Genomic DNA, 19,241 nt, shown 5'->3' with positions numbered 1-19,241 from the left:
GAGGGAGAGGTGCGCGTCGTGTCGCCCTGTCGTAACTGTGTGGCAATCTTGTTTCGCAGCTCGCCATTCTTAACAGCAGCCACGGCCGAGACGCATCAACTTACCCCCATTCCCCCCCCTCGCATGAACACTTTGATGGCACGGAAAGGCGTCACTCGTGAAGGCACCATCTTTCTTGTTTCATCCTCGCACACTTTCACTCGTATCCAAAGCACACAGTGTGTGGGCTGCGATAAGATCCTATCGCGCTTGGACTTTATACGGAGAGCGATGTGGCTCCACTTTGGCGGCCGCCCTTGCGGCGCGATTTGAGAGGTGAGTTTGCAAGCACCTGTTTGTAATTCAATCATTTGACCATCTGCATCCGCGGAAGTTTCCCATTTATTTTCTTGGCATTCCTTTGCGGTGGCAGTGAAATTTTATTATATTGAAATCACATACAGACATACTTCATTATGTTGAGGTTATGAAAAGTTCAATACCTTGTTATATCGAAATTTTTTTTATATTGAATTTTGTTATATCAAGGTTCTGACAGGTTGTTAATAAGATTGTGACAGTTCTTTTGCTAGCTAGGACATGTTTTTAAGTTACAAACATGCACTGACATTCAATCAGAGCGGTCTGACTTTCGTTGCGGTGATTTAAGCCCCAGGTTTTAGGACCGTGACATGCTAGGAGTCAGAGTGCTTGTACTGTAACCAGTATGGCACATGCCATCAGTAAATATTCAAGAGAATAGGGTGAAATTGCTCCTCACTGCAGGCCTGGGGTGTGTCTGTGAATCTGGAGCAGTTTCCTTTGGTCTGCCAGAGAAAGGGCGGGCTGATTCGGTAGATAATTCGATGGAACTGTGGAGCGTATACCAGCATATCTGAAGCTGCATCTGCTAACATATTTTATCTAACCTGTGGTTGCAGCATCCATTCTTGCACACATGTTACCTGCTGATTGAATTACTAAAGAAAAAAACACACACACAAAAAAACACATTAATGCAATCCGCCCTGTTGCCCACGTCCAACTGTGTTAGCGATAATAGGAGGCTTCTATGTACTGTGTCCTCTTGCGCACTCACGTTGATGTGATGCTTTATTCATTTATTTTCTAATGGGTCCTTCATCTTCATGACGATGATGCAAGCGTAAGCGGTATTTGCAATAATGATTCGCAAGTACTGAGCTTTAGATTTAATTTATCATTTCTTTGTATAACGTTACTGTGTGAGCAATGTGCTAGCTACTTCAATGTTGGCATATCGTGTGACATTTCATTGCTTTTTTACTTGTGTACTTCTCTGCAGCCTTGACAAATAGGCAACACTGTATGCTGTTTTGCATATAAAATGCAAGTATTGTATTTAGTGAGGTGTGAAAATGTGATATCCCACAAGATGTTATTTATAGCGAAGCAAATTTTTGATCGCACATGACTATGATATGTATTCTGGTAGCAAAAAAAAAAATTCCGTGATTTTCCAACTCATCCAACTGATTTTTCCAATTCCTTGCTTTGTGGACTTGCACCATCGGTAGCTAAACTTTTGGATGCCACACAGTGTGCCTCTCAAGTATTTTTGACCTGATGCCGCAAGCATGGTTGTTGTGAACCATGGTGGTTGTGAACCATGTGAACAAGGTTATGAACTCGGAGCACTAAACCTTAGCGGTGGAAACCTTAGCCATGGCAGGAGATCTCATTGGACCTAATGCATGAGATCACATGTGGAGTTAAGGGTTGCATACTGGAATGTGCAAATTGTTAATGTTTTTGGCCAACACTGTTACAAAGATCTCGTGCAGCGCAAGGTACCTCTTTTTCTATCGAAACATTGTGGCATGTTGTTGCTGGTTCTCTAGAAAAAAGAACCATTGTTTAATGAGATGGCATGCATGACACAAATAGTGTTGTGCATTCTAGGATGCACACAAGCACCGGTGGTTACACTGGAATCAATGACGAGTCATGTATAAATAGCCAATGCACTTGACTCTTATACCAGACTCTTATACCTCAAAATAAACTTAGTTGTGCGTCTGTGCCAGTGTCGTGTTCTTCTTTTCCTTCGACCTTGTCTGTTTTGCGCTGTTAATTTCTGAAACATGAATAACCACCAACTCGCCCAAGTTTCTCTTCTAGTACACTTATACCAGATTTCGATGATTGCCAGCTGGGCTTGCCACTGGCGATGTGCTTTTAGTGTCACATGGTTTTCTGGGCAAAAGTTTACCCAATATATATAGTTATTTTTTGCTTTTCACAGTTTTGCTACTCATTGTTTGCTGCCACTTCAGCATGAAAAAAGAAGCCTCTCTTTGTCCATGAATGATTGTACTCAGCCCGAGTAACATTAAGCTGTACATGTTTTGAACAGCTTGTCTGGGACCACAGGTGGCAAGCCAATGTGCTGATCCTGTGTGATTGCACAATTTCATATTAGCGACATGTGCTCTATCTGTGTCTACCACCTGTCATCACAAATGCTTACTAATAAATCCAAAGCCAGTCTTGCAGCTGATTGCTTGTAGAAATGTAGAACTACACCCTGGATTTGGGTTTGGCTCCCACCAGCACCAAGTTGTTGTTTTTTCGTCTACTTTCGTTTCCCGTCATTTCTACATGTCAATTAAAAAACAACAGAATAATTCCCCTTATGGTTTCCCTGGCTTTGTATTGTTGTGACTAAAGAAAAGCCTGGCTCCCTTAATTCTTCTCCTTTATCAGTGCATGCGTAGAGATCTTTCTCCTCACTGTGCAACACTTGGCAGGTTTTTCTTGCATTATTACGATGAGGTTTTGACCGACTCGAACCGATAGCCTGTCAAGTGGTGGAGTTTTACAGAGATCATGATGGAAATTACATGAGCATGCCTTTATTTGCCAAAGAACTTTATAGCTCTTGTGCTTATTTTGCTCAAAGTCGGTTGAAAAGCTCGAATTCTTGTCATCTCGTGATGCATAAATGCTTGCATCTTCCTTGCCAGTGCTGTGCAAAGATGCAAGTGTTCACTTGAACAGACATTTCCAGTAGTGGCCAGCATGGGAGCTGCGAGCATGTTATCCAGAAGGAAGGCCACATTCTGCACAAGCTCTTGCTATAAATTGGAATGCTTTGTCGTAACTTTTGCAGTCCACACATGTGTTGCACTAAATAAAAAGCTTCATTTTGATTGGATGCAGCTTTGGCTTTGTACCAACAATCAGTGTGCGGTCCTATTTAACTTGTATGTTCCCAGATATGATAGTTTGATGCCATTGAGGGTGAGCAGAGGTTCTTGAAACACTTGAAAAACCATTGAAAATCAATAATGCATTTTCAGGGCATTGCAAGTTCTGGCGTTTTTCCCTCCTTAAAAAGCCTTGTATTCTTTAGTAGGATAATACAAAATAAGTTATGAGAGCCGTGGTGGGTGAGCATGGTTGCGGTAAACCCTGTGACAAAACAGTGCTTCTGAAATTCAAAGATTGCATGCAAGTAGTACTCTTGCGAAACTGAAAACTGTGCATGATGTGTGCCCGAGGCGCCATTTTGTTCACGCCCTTTGTTGTACGACTAAACTGTTGTAGTGTCAGTCCTTGCTGCACCGATAAAGCGGCTCATGACATGAAAGTAGTGCATATATTAACAGGGAATTTAAAAGTGCAATATAAATGTGACACATGCCCTGGTATTTTTGAAAATTGTTTGAAAGAGCCTTGAAAATCTATGAATTTTTGTCTTCGAAAGTGGTATGAATCCTGCCATTGATTAGTGCTTGTCACGTCTAAGAGGCAGGCCCTAATTATCTAATTTTGAGAAATATTGAGGCTCACAGTAATAAGATTTTACAGCATTTGGCAGCTGTTGTTCATATACCTTTGTGCATTTCATTGCATAATATTAATTTATACCAGAGCGCATCATCACAGCTGGAAGCAAGTGACACGTTCAGAAGGAACTGCAACCTCGGAATGCAGCCCGAAAACAAAGCTATTCCATTCACTTATTGCCTGAAATTCAAGTCAATAGTCTACCGGTTAGTGATTTCACACTTAGCAGTAGGAACTTGCTTTGCACTGAAATATGTCCTATATTGCTGCTTTAAAAATCTTAAAATGCTGGGGGAAAAAAAAGCAAAGCGTTAGATTTGAACGTACTTTGTTTGGAAATTTAACAAAGGGATGTTTCTGTCGTACTTGTTTAAGGATTTAAAAAAGTTGTTGCAGAGTTCGTGCGGGTCCTTGAAACCCTTGAAAACCATTGAATTTGAAAAGATCGTTTTCAAGGCCTTATAAGTCCTGGAATTTTCGGAGATCCTTGAAAATCCTTGAATTTCCTAAATTTTTATTTTTAATAAACTTCCAGTGATTGCATTCGAGAAAATTTCAACCCTCCTGAATTCCCGCTGTGATCTTGTTTAAAAAAGAAACGGATATTCTCAGGCATTTTGAATTGTCTGGTAAAACTGGGGGAATTCGTGCTTCAATCAGGGAAAATTGGCTGTCATTTTATTAAAAGGGAGCGAAAGTCGCCCTAGTGCTGGCTCGAGTAAAAGAGAGGACTCATAACGAATTGTCTTGGACGCCGTGTCGTTGGCTGGAGGAGTTGCCTGTGTACAGCCAACAATCGATTTTCCGGACGCCTGATTTTTGTGAAATGTCCGATAGCGCGGGCAGCTTTGCGGCTCCACCACGCGTCAATGTATAAGAACGTCTGTAATTTCAGACGCAAGAACCCTTCACTGTCCAATTTTCCAGAGTCTTTGTCGCTGCCGCAGGTCCCAAATGGCATTAATCAAAGCCATAACCGCAGTTTTGATTATCTCGCCGCCTCGAGCCAGCGCTCTCGCACGCTGATCCGCTGGCAGCCGTAGCTACCACTGCAGCCACACTAGGCTTCGCTGCTTCGACGTTCGCTATTAAGGTTCTTGCCGTTCGGTGCTGTGTTTTCCATTGAAAGAATTCACCGCTGTCAATAATCGCACCAACTCCGCCTCCGTAATCCTCGCGTATGGCTTCGAAGCTTAGAAAGCATGACGCGTTGCATAATGCTGGTTCTCGAAAGGCAGCTGCGCCACAGCACATCGATGTTACGCCGTGAAGCGTGCGTAAACTATTGCGGTGAAGCTTAGCAAGCGTGGGAAGGGGCAATTGTCACTGGACTCAGTAAGTATTCCATAATTATGCACGCTTGCACCCTCCTTGAAAAGGGGGGTGCACGCATGTATAATTGTGGCCCTGTGTGTGCTCCTTCAAAATCCACACACAAGACCTGGAAAGTCCTTAAAAACCCTTGAATTTTGTCATATACACCAGCATGAACCCTGTGTTGGTACACTCTTAAGGGAAATTTTGTGCCTTCTCCCCTAACAGTAATCATCTGGTGGCACGAATTTCCCTTCTTTATCGCTGAAGTGCCAGTACTGTCAGCTCATGGAGGTCATGTGCGTGTTAGCGTGATATAGCACTTCTGGCTGGAAAATGATTGATATTACTTTTGGGGAACAAGATGAGCCCCAAACGGTGTAAAAAGAGTGTAATGAGTACATTGTGCATGCAGGCCCCCTCCGCATTGCAGGAGGTACGGACACAAACAGTGCGGCAGGCCGTGCTGCTTTTGCAAGGCATTCTGGCTGGACCCAGGTGAGGTCAAGGCATTTCAACATAATCAGAAAAATCTCCATCTTTTCTAGATTCTAGTATAGTTTAATTATGAGTACGGCTGCAACTTTCGAAACTATGTAATATAATGCATGCCATTAGTATACTGCTGTCAAACTGTGCTGCAACAAAGTGTTTTCGATTCCCTGTCGGGATCTGATAGCCTATAATGTATCAAAATTTTGCCCACAACAAATGCTTGATCACTGTTACAGTTCAATGAAATTTCCCTGAGGTATACTCATAGGTCACACAATGTAATGCACTTTGGTGTCTGGTTACTCTCTGGAGTGCCAGCCATTGTGGGTTCGGGCTTAGTGAATGTCAGTCGTCGCCTCGCATAATCTAGTGTGCTACTGCACGTACGCTCAGCCTGCAAAGCAAGCACCGAGCACTATGGTGCAAGAAACAGCGCCATTGCCCTCATTTGACAGACAGGTTCATTTGCCTCTGATGAAATCGAACATGGGAAGCTCCTGCTCCACAAAGGGTGCAAATACAGAAAGGGTGCTGTGAACAAACTGAAGGATGGTTCTGTGCCACCTGCCATGGTGGCTGTGGTGTTGCACTGCTAAGCCTGAGGGGGCAGGATGGAATGCCTGCCACTGTGGCCACTTTTCGACAAGGGTGAAATGGGAAAACGCCCGTGCATCATTCAGGGTGTCTACCAACTGGGAAAACCGGGAATTCTCAAGGATTTTCAGTAGTCTGGAAAAACTCAGGGAAAACTCAGGGAATTTGTGCTTCTATCAGGAAAAATTAGCTGTAATTTTTTTAGAGGGTCAAAAGTCACGGTAATGCTGGCTCGAGAAACAGACAGGACTCGTAACGAATCGTCGTCGGCTGGAGGAGTTGCCAGTGTACAGTCAACGACCGACTTTCTGGATTCCCGATAACTCGGACGGCTTCATGGCACCACCACGTACCCCAAAGAGTCAATGTATCATAACGTCTGAAATTTCAGACGCAAGAACTCTTCGCCGTCCAATTTTCTAAACGTTTTGCGTGATCGCAGGTCCGAGACGGCATTAATGAAAACCACCACCGCTGCTATTTTGATTACCTCGCCTCCTTGAACCGGTGCTCTCGCACGCAGATGCGCTGGCAGCCGTAGCCACCACCAACGTTCTTAGACATACTTCAGTTTCACAGCTCCCTGTGCGAGCCCATTGGCCTACGTGGCTGAAATGGGTGTCACTGAAACTACCGGCGCTGCAGTCGCGTCTTTCGTCATGCGCCGCGCGTCGTCTGCTCCTGCTGCGAGGCGTCGTTTGTACTAACAGGCCTGTAGGCGCTTATCTGACGGTAAATGTAGTTTAGATACGCAGTCTGAGTTTTCTGAAAAACATGCCGCGCGTAAGTAACGGGGACTTCACGGTGTCTATGCACTATCGGTGCTGTAGTGACGCATCTCTCACGCAGCGCGCATCGTCTACTCCTGCGATGTCATCTGTGCGGTGGGTCGTTTTCCCCAACTGGCCTGTGCCGTTCGCTCTTTGATGACTGTGTTTTGGCTGCTGAACTATATTTTATGCCAAGGACCTTTGAATGACATGTCTAGCTAGTCTTTAGAGGCTGCAACTACACCGCAAATGAGCGGTCGCGCACTACGATTCCGCTTTTCAACCAACTTTTTCCCTATAAAAGCGCTACGGTGCTCCCTTGAGCGGGGGCTTTGTTTTTTGCTGCTTATTCTTAAGATGTGAAATAATTAAAGACGGCGAGCGCCTGTGCAGACGTAGGGACATTAACGCATCACGCCCAGCAGTCGCTTGAGACAACGCTGTGGTGAATTGATCCACCCCCGTCAACGCTTCTTCGCCTAATAAATTTAATTGACACATGTATTTTGTATAGTTGTCCGGGGATACTATGGGACGTGCAAATGAGTTGGAAGTGATCTGTGAGCAGTGACAAGGACGAAGTTAAATACATATGAACATATATTTATTTAGGTTAAAGCTTAATTCATTTTCTTTTTAACGAACAAAACAAACAACAAACACAGTGACACTTTTTATTTACTTTGTGCACAAAAAAAAGTAATTTTGAGCTACTTTTGCTCAAAGCAATTTTGCTCTCTTTCTGGCTGCTTGCACCTTTTCTGTCGGCGATGCCTCACTGTTCATTATTTTGGAAAAGAAGTGCATGCGCATGACAAGATAGAACTTTATGACATTAGCAGTCGCCTCCTCATATAATGATTGTCACATCCTAGTGCCGGCACAGATGCTTTGTCTAGCCCGTCCAGCATGCTCCAAAATAAGTCACCAAAAATTGCGTTACTGTCGAGTGTGTGACGAATTATTTCTTCTATGTGTTTGATGACGGTGAACATTCTGAAAGAAGGTTCACGTAAGCACCCTAGCTTGAATGACCTCAGCTCTGTCAAAAGGCTATGCGAGGGTCGTGGGTCACCCGCACTTGCTGGCACAGAAGCACTTTTCATTGATTCAACACACCGTTCGCAAGACATGGATTTCGTAACTTTTTTCAATGTATATCCGCCAGGTAGTAGACAACCATTTCTTGTGTTCCTGCTTTCTGGTACCCGTGGTCGCCCAAGTCATCCATGTGGCCTACTGAAAGACTCATCCCACAGAGCTTCTTGTAAAGCTTTGCTTCAACTGCACCTTTCAGCTCAGCAGCAGCCTTCGCCTTTTGCCCCAAGCTGTCGTGAAGACACACCAGTACACAATCGGGAGCACCAGAGCAATTTTCTCTCACTGCATCTTTTACAGGTGTGAACAAAGACAACAATCTATAAATCTGGCTGAATTGAACTACGGATGGGTGGTCATTGTCGCCATGAAATGAACGGACAACTCCGAGAAATTTCTGAAATGAATAAAGAAAGCATTCTGTGGGTGATTTTGCCTGCGCACTTTTTAATTTAATGGTGCAGTAATAAAAGTAATCACGATAAGACAAACTTTGCATTTGCGGTTTGTGCATGCATTAAAAATTCAACAGCTCTCCACATTTTCAACAAGCATCTGCGCATTACCTCTAGGGCATCTTGGTTGAGCTTCACTGTCAGTATGTAGGGGACACCAGCTTCGTGGAGCTCATCAATTATGTCGAGTACCGACATTAGCGTAACACGCAAAGCTTCGGTTGTCTGTCGCGAGGCAAACATAAGCATGTTTCGGTGGTGGTAGTTGTGTTCCGTGATGTTGAGCAGGTCGAGAAACTTCTTGATTATCTGCGCAAATAAATGAATTTATAATTTGCACTAACTGTAGGGCTTCCATTAAAACGTCATGTACACTGGCTTAAAGCGTACCTCAATCTTCGGTGAGCCCTTTCGTATTCCTTCAGCAGGATGCTTTGTGTTGAGTGCATCAAAGACGTCATTCATTGTCATTGTAAACGCTTCTGTTCCCTCTGAGTCTTGGAGGCCTTCAACGCTTTCTGCCCTGTATAACTGCAATCCAATAGCAGTACTGCGGCTAAAGTGTAACAGTTGTAGTTGAAAAACTTGCAAAGCAACAGAGAGCCACCTTCTATATTTTGGCATATTGCTGTTTTTAATCGCTCACTTGTGCAGCGAGTCGTACGTTCATTCTCTGCAAGTTTGTGGGGTTTACGTGCGCTGCTGAGAGCTTGGGGACGACTTTGAGATGATGCATTCTTTCGCACTCATAGAGGAGTTGATAGTGGGCAAAGTTTATGTGGTAATCTCCAGCCTGAAAAACAGTTATCGACGCCAATCAGCACAGGTTATATATGAAATAAACTAGGCTAGCTCACCTGTCCATATTTGTGCTTGAGCAAATGGTTGCGTACACACTTCAGGGCATGTGGCACATCACACAGGAAATAAAGGTATGCGCTCTCAGGCAGGCATGGATGTGGAATCTTGTGAGAAGGTGAGGTTACGCTGCCACTGATTCCCATCTGCTGCCACATCGAGCGATTGTTCCCAGCCCCGTCACTGACTACGGTGATCACCATAGCACCATGTTTATGCAATTTCATTACTGCTTGCAACACCAGCTCTGCTAAAATCTTGCCAGGTGCAGCACCTTTCGTGGCAAAGGTGGCAATCGATTGCACCCAGCTCTCCAGAAGTGGTACGAACATCAGCACGAGCGCATGATCTGCAAGTTGGTCAGTTCCTTCATTTGAAATACCACCGTAGTCCACAAAACCATCAAGTTTGAAGGTTGACTTGTTGAAATCGTACGCCTGGCGTAACTTAATTTCATCCAAAATCAGTGTGCCGAATTTTTTCCCATCTGCTCTGTTGCCCAGCTGTTTTCCAATAGCTTCCATACAGAGAGGATTGAAACCATACTTGCCTGGTATTCCTTTCAGTATTTGTGTGAGGCGGCTCAGTGATTGCAAGGGCAGCATGTTCATGTCAGACAGAAGCTTATATGCTCGAGGGCTTGCTATCCTCAGCATTAAAAAATCCAGAAGCCAGTCCGCATTGTACCGCGCGCCACACGGAGACTTTGCTTTCAACTGTTTAAAAGATGTCATAAATGCAAGTCGCTGCAAAGGCGGAAGTTCGGCCAACGCTTCCTCGATTCTGTTATCGGGCATTTCAGAAAGCCTTTCTTCAGAGCCCAAATTTCCTTCTTTTGCTTTTGATGCGCAGCAGCCGCCCTAAGCAGCTTCTTCTTCACATATAGTTTCTGATATCGCTTGAGCGTTGCGCTCGGAGCCTTAATGCTCAGTCTAAGTTTCCTCTGTAGACGAAGACAACGCGCACAGACTATAGTTGCTTTGTAAGTACATTGCACTGCTTGTGATGCATATTATCTGATGTCGCCGAGTCACACTGGCCTGCTTTCACGCCCGCACATAAGTTCCAGCTGTCTGCTACTCTCAGCATTCTTTCCACACTTGCAATGCTAGTCGCAGCTCGAAATAGCCTCTTGTGAATTTTGCTGTAGCCGTTTATGCAGCAAGTACCATCATCTTCAAGCACAACAGTTTTCATTACTCGCAGATGCCCGGCTACCAGTTGCCTCATATAAAATACTCCACATCGCTTCTGTGTTGCATCGTCCTCAACAATTTCGAACTTCCAGAGCGCAGAAGGCAGTGTCATGTTCGTGTGCTCGTTGAGCGCAAAGTGTGTAGCGCATATATTTCTGAAGTTCCTTCTTCCAAGCCCAACAGCAGGTTTGAAGTTGAAGCGCTGTCACTCCAAGCTTCGCCCGATGTACTTGCCGGCACTTGCGCTCGTTCTTTTGGTGGACGTCGCTTTCGCTTCACATTTTTAGCTTTGGGATGTGCTCAGGCAGCCCAGAAAGAGCCGAGGAAGTGCGCCGGGAGCAAGCATCCATTTCCCGCGAGGAATCATTATTTCTTTGTTACCCACAACATGCTTGTAGTATTTCAAAATGTCGTCGTCCTCAAAGTGGCGTTCACAAACTTTTGATTTGTTTGTGAGGTGTTTGTCTTTTCGGTGTAGCATGCGCTCCCAACTTTTAAACTCTCCAGCGTCTTGCGGCGGTGCGAAAAAATGGTGACCAGCGGCATCGTGTCTCAGGCCGCTCGTGCAGACGCGGGCAAAACAGCACGGCATAGGGAATTTCTTGCTGTCATGAGACGCGGAAACGCTTCTTCAAGAAGCTTTTCAAGAGAGCAAATCGCGACACATTACACAACACCTACAAAACGGAGAAGGTTAGCGACTGACGGTGCAGCGCAACCAACATGAAACCAGAAGTGAAAGCAGAAGTCAAGTTTCAAGTTCCTTTTCAGAAACGCATTTACAATACATAGCTCCGATATCACAATATTTCACAAAGAGGCTCAAAATTAAGAACTGTGAAATAACTACTTCTCAAAATATCAAACAGAAATCTACCAGAAATGAAACAACTTCTATCAGAAACGAAACAAAAAGTGACGAAAGACGCAATCGCAGCGCCGCTAGTTCGCGTGACCACCACTTCGGCCATCTCCCGAGCGGAGCTGCGAAACTGAAGTATGTGTAAGAGCGTTGGCCACCACTGCGGCAACGCTAGGCCTAGCTGCTTCGACGTTCGCTGTTAAGCTTCTTGTCGTTCGGTGCCGTGTTTCTTCATTTCTCCGCTGACAGCAATAATTTTGTCTTCGAAGCTCGGAAAGTATGGCGCATTGCATAATGCTCTTTCCCGAAAGTCTGCTTCGCCTCATCACAGTCATGTAACGCGGTGAAGCGTAACAAGCGTAGGAAGGGGCAATTGTCGCGGGGCACCGTATGTATTCCTTAATTTTACACGTGTGCACCCGCCCTCACCTGTCACAGTAGGAGCACCTATATGGCTAATAAGTGCACTGACAGGCATTCAGAGCTTTTTCAGACGTACATGTGTGGATTTTAGCCCTTAAGGGCAGTAAAAGACATGAATTTATTTTTTCGGACTGCCTGATTTTTTGGAAGTTTTCGCGGCCCCTAGGGGGTCCGAAAAATTGGACGTTGACTGTAAATAGACCAAGAGTATTCTTCAAATGGTCCGTGGGCGAACGCGCGGTGAAAGGAGGACGATAACAGAAAGGATCGACGCACTGAGGAATGAACGGGGAATTAAGTATGCGACCACTTCTTTGAAGAAGCCGGCGCTCAAAAAACAAATTGTTGGCTGATGCTGAGATGCAGGTGTCCCTCATCCAAACCAAAATAAACTCTTTAAAGCAGTGAAACACAACACTGAGGCGTCTTGCGCGAGCTGAGAGTATGTCAGGACATTTGTATGGCACTGAGCATGCTATCAGTTGATAGAAATAGCTCATATTTGAAAATATTTGCTCTCCTTTTTTTTGCATCTCCTTTTTTTTTTCTTTTACTAAAAAATGTCGAACTCGATTTGAAAATTTTTTCGAAGACATTTTATTTGCTGTGCATTTTAATAACCCCTCCCTTATATTCTTTTTTTGAATAACATAAACACTACTCATTAGTATTCAAATTGGATTAAGTCGGTTTTCTTTAAAATTTTTTTCATATGCTTACTATAGAGTGACAGCATAGGGCGATATGGTTTCAGCGCGACTTGACATAAAACATAGTTCTGCATCACTCAGGGAATTTTGCAAATGCACTCAGGGAAAACCTGGAAAACTCAGGGAATTTGGAAATGTCAACTTGGTAGACACCCTGAATCATGCATTGGGTGCATGCTAATGAACCCCGGTGCTGAAAGTTAATCTGGAGGCCCTCACTACAGCATGTCTCATAATCGAATCATGACTTTAGCATGTAAAACGGCAGAATTAAAAAAAAAATGGCTCTCTCTGGTTATGCAGCATGCTCTCTTGGTGACCAATAGGCCAGGTTGCGAGAGCAATCTCCGTTGGCTGTTTCTGTGTTCATGCATTTTTATTATATAATGAATTGCATTGTTGAGATGTCTTGTCGATCTTGTATATATCAAACCTGAACATATTGAAATATAGTAAAACCTCATTAAATCATACCCTTTTGAATTGTAGTTTCGTTTTAAAAGTAGTAAGGTCGGGTCCCCGACCTAGCAGCCATTGAACATCATGCGTTTTATATCTGCATAAACCGTACCAGCTTATTGTGTACGTATCGTTAGCATGTAGTGTTTCCACTTTTCATCGTGCAATCATGGTGGTGCATCGTCCCCATCGGGCAGCCCGGCAGAACAACAAGCCTCGGAGATCACAACAATGGCCTCCAAGCACCCTGCGAGTTTGTGCAGGAAGCCACATCAACATCACCATCATTTGGGTGCCGTGCCTGAGAGCATTGTGGTGTCGTGCAATCTAAGACTCGCGTCATGCCGAAGCTTGGATAAAAAACACCGGGTGCTCAGCATAGAAGAGAAATTGGACATTGTTCGTGCTATCGAACGTGGCACGAAGAAGTCGGCACTGGCATGTGACAGGGATCTGCTGTGGACTACGCTTTGTGGTATTTGGAATTCGAAGAAGTTGCTTGGCAGCGCTGCTGCGACCGTGAAAGGATGCTGGCTACGAGGTTTGACTTTTCGTTATCATTGCCTCTGTTGTTGCTGGAGTATCTCCTAACGACAGTAATGAGGACGGCATGGAAAGCGGTACCACGGGTGATTGAGGCCCAACAGTAGCAGAAGCTGCGTGTTACTTCAGCCTCATGAATGCAATTGTCGCGACAAGAACAGCGCCCCACAATGAAAAAGGCGCCCTGTGACTTTTGCAGCGCTACCACGCCCATGCATGGAGAATATACAATGCCAACTAGGAATCTGCCATGCGAGTGTTTGCCGAGAAGAGAGGGCTGGCTGAAAAGCTGCCTTGCAGCTTCTGTAAGTTTGAGGCCGCTGTCATCGCTGCTAGGCCGCCGCTGCATCAAATAAAAATAACACCTTGGTCGCGCGAAGTAAATAAATACTGCATGTCTTTTTCCCCTTTCGTCACACTTTCTCAGAGTTCCATTTTTGACAGGTAAGTGGGCACTATCATGCTATTGCGGTTAAGCGGTACTCCCGTTTAGTACATACTTTTTTATTTAGCTGCGGCCAGCTATAGTACAACGAGGTTTTACTGTATTACAGTCGCCGACCGTTTCTTCGGACCTCATGAGGACTGTGAAAATGTCCAAATAAACAGGTGTCTGAAAAAACAGATTCAGAAAAAAAAATCCTTTATTTCCACGCCCTTATTCGGCCCGACAGCAGGGGCGAAGAAATCGTGAATGTGCCGTTGCTCACTGTTCCATTTACGTGCAATCAGATCAGCCTCAATCTCGGAGAGGGTCGTGCGGTCACTGGAGGCGGCTGAAAGCACAGTCACTGCTTGTACAAGCTCCGTGTGCGACGGCAGCGGCGCACATGGTGCGTCATCCTCCGACTAAGAGTCATCATCCGGCGAGGCAGCACAAACCTGACGAATGATCTTGTCGTCGTCAAGTTCTGCGCACGTCAGTACAGCACTGTCAGCATCTGTAAAACTATCAAATGAGCCAGTGTCTGGAATCGCAATGCCACCTCTGCGCAAGTCTTGAAGAACATTTTCGGCTTCAGTCGGGAGCACATCTGAAGGTGACAGATCTGGGGCTTCCATGGCACTCACTTCATTGGTTATAACAAATCCAGCGTGCCGAAAGCAGTTCTGTAGAGTGGCAGGAGCCACCGCCTTCCAGGCATCCGCAAGCATGTTTATAGCCGATAGAAGGCTAACAGCGTACTGCTTGCCGGTGTCGATGCAGACGGCCATGCGGTCCAAGAGGCTGGCTCTGTAGAGGACCTTCAAATTTTTTATAATGCCCTGGTCCACGGTCTGTAGGACACTCGTGGTGTTGGGCGGCAGGAATTGCAAGCGGGTGCACTCGAGATCATGGATGTGACCGTGTGCACCGCAGTTATCCACAAAAAGCAGTGCCTTCCGGTTTTGGGACTTGAACTTCCTGTCAAGTTTGCGGATGCAGTCGCTGAAGAGCTGCTGTGTGATCCATTCTTTTTTGTTGGCCTCATACTACAGGGGCAGTGACTTCGCTCTTTTGAAGCACCTCAGGCTTTTTGGTTTGCTAATCACAAGAAGCAGAAGCTTCTTTGTCCCCGACATGTGGTGCCTACCATTATGGTGACGTGCTCTTTACTATGCTTCCCGCCATGGCAGGGATCGCCAGACACAGAAAGGGTCTTATCAGGCAGCATCTTATAGAATAGAGCGGTTTCGTCACAGTTAAAAACGTCGTCTGGCGAAAACTGGGACAACAGCGACTCCAGATTCTCCGAGCGATAATTTGCAACAAGGGTCCGGTCGACGGCACCACTCTCGCCGCACATCCTCTTGAAAGCGAGGTCGTACCTTTTTTTGTAGTTACGTAACCATCCGTCACTAAACATAAAGCCCCTCGATGTTCATCCAGAGAGTGAGCATCTCTGCCTTCTACTTCAGAAGGTCTCCAGACACAGGAATCCGCTTGGCAGCTGTAGCACACAACCACATGTAGAGGGCTTCTTCGAGCTTCGGGTGGCTGCCGTCTCTAACATTTTTCCTTCCTGAGCTGGAGGAAGACTGCGTTGCTTCGCTGAGAATCTTCGTCTTGTTTCTCATGTAATCCGAGACCGTCTGCTTCGAAATGTTAAATTCTTGAGCGACTCCGCTTTGAGACCGGCCGCTCAGGACTTGCTGCACAATGGCGATCTTTTTCGCCATTGACATGGTGGTATATTTAGTACCACGCTTGCCAGCATTTCCCAGCGCAGTCTGCGCGGGCACTATTAGCGCCATAGGACACTTGACGCGATGTTTCTGTATACTAACACGTTCGATCACCGCGACCTGAACACAGCACACAAAGCAAACACCACTGCGCTGTCATGCCGGCACCATTCGCACAAACTAAAAACGTGGCCTACTCGCAGCGTGGTGCACGAAGAAAGAAACAAATCAGCTGCTGGATTGCCTTGACATGGCTATAGTGACGTGGCTTACTAAGCTGATACAGGAACTGCTGTAGTCACTCATAGCCACTCTACCAAACCAGGCAGAAACGATTATGATGGGCGGGGATTTTCAGTAGCGCCACCTCGTGGGGCAGCAAGGAGGCTCAGTTCAAAACAAAAAATGGCGCTCAGCAATTTGAGCCATGCACCGGACAGAGTCGGTGGGGGCAAGTGCCATCGATCGAGTTGGCTCAAGGAGTGTCCGAAAAATCGGACGAGAGGTTGCAATGTATCCGAACTTTTGGCAGTTGTTATACATTATGGTCTATGGGGAGAATGGCGGTGCCACGAAGCTGACCGAATAATCGAGCATGTCAGAATTTTTGGAGTCCAGAAAATCGGTCGGCGACCGTATCTGTATGAAAGAGTTTTTCAGGATAAAAGGGGAATACCAGGGATGCTGTGCCTCGGCACACTGTGTGCTGTGGTTGCCACATGTCTACCCACCAACTGTGGTTCAGTATAAACTTGAGGAAACGATGGACAACAACTATGTATACACGCTAAAAATTTTGCGCTTATTACCAGGGCTGTACAAACACTTGAATATCATCATATCGAATTGAATAGTGAATATTCAAAGGATGTGATTTGGGAATTGAATATCTACAATTAGATTTCTTGAACATTTGATATATTCGGTCTAAAGATCTGCTTAGTGCCACAGGTTGCGTGTTGCGCAGAGCCCCTCATACTCGATGGCACCCAAGTGAGCGTTTCAGTTTGTTTTCGGCGAAACAATGGTGGCATGTGCACCGTGCAGGGGCTGCCTCAGCTGAAGTGATAGCAGACTTGGTGTGAGCACTCCTCGACATTGGTCCTATGCGGGAACAACACACACAGCGCCTGAACAATGCAATTTGCTGAACAGTGCTGCATTAGCACTTCTTTTGGTGCAGGGTTCCTCTGGGTCGACTGGACCAATAGAAATGATAACGCGACACAGACAAGGGGAATGGCAACAAAAGCAGCACGTATTTCGGAAAGAACGTGCGAAAGCATGTGATAGGCATGCAGATCATGTTGGATATTGACACGTGTAATTGTCTTTATCGGAGGACACATTTCGCCGCCTAACAAATGTTATTGCACAGCGCGGGACGTGCCTGCATGTATCCGAAGTTTCTGGAAAGTTACCGATGCTTCTAGCCACTGTTTGTTGTCGCCGAACTTTATGTTATCTGATTTCATCGCGGGACGCGAATGGTGTAGAACTTTGTGGAAGACACGCGGGTCCAAGCAATTAGTCTGGAACATTCGACAACTGCTGTATAGAAACCGACGCGCTCGACCCGCTGATCAGATTTTCGACTGTCGCCGACCGTGTCACCACTATCGTTGTGCTATAAGTGTAGCCTGTTTTTGTGGGCACAGGTTCACCCAATAAAACTTAGTTTTGTCTTTCACAGTATTGCTACTGTGTTCTTCAACGTCACCACCACGTGACAGTATGTTGCGACGAATTTCAGGCTGCTAGAACAGCTATCAATCTCACCCGCAGTGTGCATTTCGTCCAGCTGATGTGCGAACACTAGCGGCAATAATTTACTTTTATAATTTACTCATGAAAACGAGTGACTCGATCGGAGTTGATGTCAAAGACGGGGCATTGTCGATCTCGTCATCACTGCCGCTGCTGTCTTCGCTTCCATTGCACAACGTGTCCATCTGTTGCGACAACGGTTGGCCTGTTGGAGATCTCTTTGCAGAACGAGGCAGTGCTGTCTGCACTCGGAAACCCTTCCGTCCAAGCACCAGCTTTTTCATCATCAGTAGTGACATGCTCCAGGAGCTTGGTAATGTCAGCAGCTTCCACTGTGCTGGTTTCACTATCATGAGGGATTTTGCCTGGTGCACAAAGCTCTCTCCTCTCCTCTGCATGACCGTGGGTGACGTGGACGCGAAATGGCTGGTTTAACGTTGATCAGCATGGCCCCAGGTTGCAGCCATCATAATTGTGGCACTGCTGCCCAAGCTTGTACTTTGCATCTTGCGAAATTTCCAGCCTCGTCTCAAGCCCACCTCGGATGATTTTACCGTCGGCTAATTTCTACTAATAAAGTTTATTCCTCCTCCTCATCTCAAGCGACACGGCTTCGCCTTTTGTTGGCACCCTCTTCTTCTAATGACTGTCCGCTGCTTCGGCACTGCTTCAAGGCTGCTTCCGTGGCGCGTTTCCGCACTTGCGTAGGGAGTGTGGAAAAAGTGGGTGCTGCATCGCTGTTCGAGTTTTTTCTCTGCATGACCGTGGGTGACGTGGACGCGAAATGGCTGGTGCCACCTTGTGATGCATTGCCCCCAACTTGCACTGCTCTTTGTGGCTTTCGAAATTGGCACGTGAGTGGGACGTGCCGCAGAGATGAACTATTGCAGTCAAACTTTTCACCCCATCTCAGCATCGTTTGTTTAATAGGAACTTAGAAAAGCAAATGTCATGATTATTCTCCATGAAAAATATCCGTCCTGAAAGCAAAATTTTGATAGTTATATTCAGTATGCAGTAAATAATATGTATGTATGGTCTCTGTCTCATTGCCCTAATGCATAAGTTGATACTCTTAAGTGGACTCGTCATCCTTATAAGCAGTATATTGTTATGCAGTGGAACCTTGTTAGAAAGAACTTCGTGGTTCGTTAATATGAATTATCGTAGTACTGAAAAACCAATATTTTCATGCCAGTAATGTAACACAACAAAAATTACATACCTTTGCAGCAGATGCGCGTGTTCGTACGTAAATAATAAACGAGAACGCTGGGCATAGTTTAAGTACACTTTATTGCTTGAAAAAGTCTGTAGTCTTCTTCTGGCGAGTTGACAGCAAGGGCTGCAGGACAAACACCTCCACATCCTTGACCTTCCTCTGAACGTCATCGGGACATCCTTACAGCACCCGAGGAATGATCGCGTCTTTTCTAGAAAAACTAAAACATCCGAGCTAGAAACAGTCTCTTCCTCTTCGTGTGTTGATCCAGTGTTGGCGTCATCTCTGTCACTACTGCAATCTTCTTGCTCATGCACTTTATTCACTATGTCTTCGTTGGTGAACTCCGTGGATGTAGCCGCCACGCTGTCGCTGTCAATGTAATCATCGAAGGTCACTGCGGTGTCGACGGGGAGCTTCACGGTAAGCTCGTTCCACAATTCTGGGTTGAGCTCATCTGTGTCCTCGCAGTCTTGTGGTGCAGGTGAAACATTTAAAA

At 45.6% G+C, this 19,241-nt stretch overlaps 1 protein-coding gene across 2 annotated transcripts in view; it reads left to right on the top strand.

The window, feature by feature from the left end:
• Ube4B (Ubiquitination factor E4B) overlaps positions 1-19,241 on the top strand; it is a 453,934-nt gene that overhangs the window by 173,057 nt on the left and 261,636 nt on the right. For both annotated transcript variants that reach the window (XM_065440684.2, XM_065440682.2), the window contains one exon: positions 5,540-5,622. In XM_065440684.2, the coding sequence (XP_065296756.1) occupies positions 5,540-5,622 (83 nt within the window). The remainder of the gene's footprint in view (positions 1-5,539; positions 5,623-19,241) is intronic.

Source organism: Dermacentor albipictus, chromosome 2, assembly GCF_038994185.2.
Source record: "Dermacentor albipictus isolate Rhodes 1998 colony chromosome 2, USDA_Dalb.pri_finalv2, whole genome shotgun sequence".
Taxonomy (NCBI): Eukaryota; Metazoa; Arthropoda; class Arachnida; order Ixodida; family Ixodidae; genus Dermacentor; species Dermacentor albipictus.
Note: the sequence above shows the minus strand (reverse complement) of the source record. Positions and strands in the feature narration are given on the sequence as shown.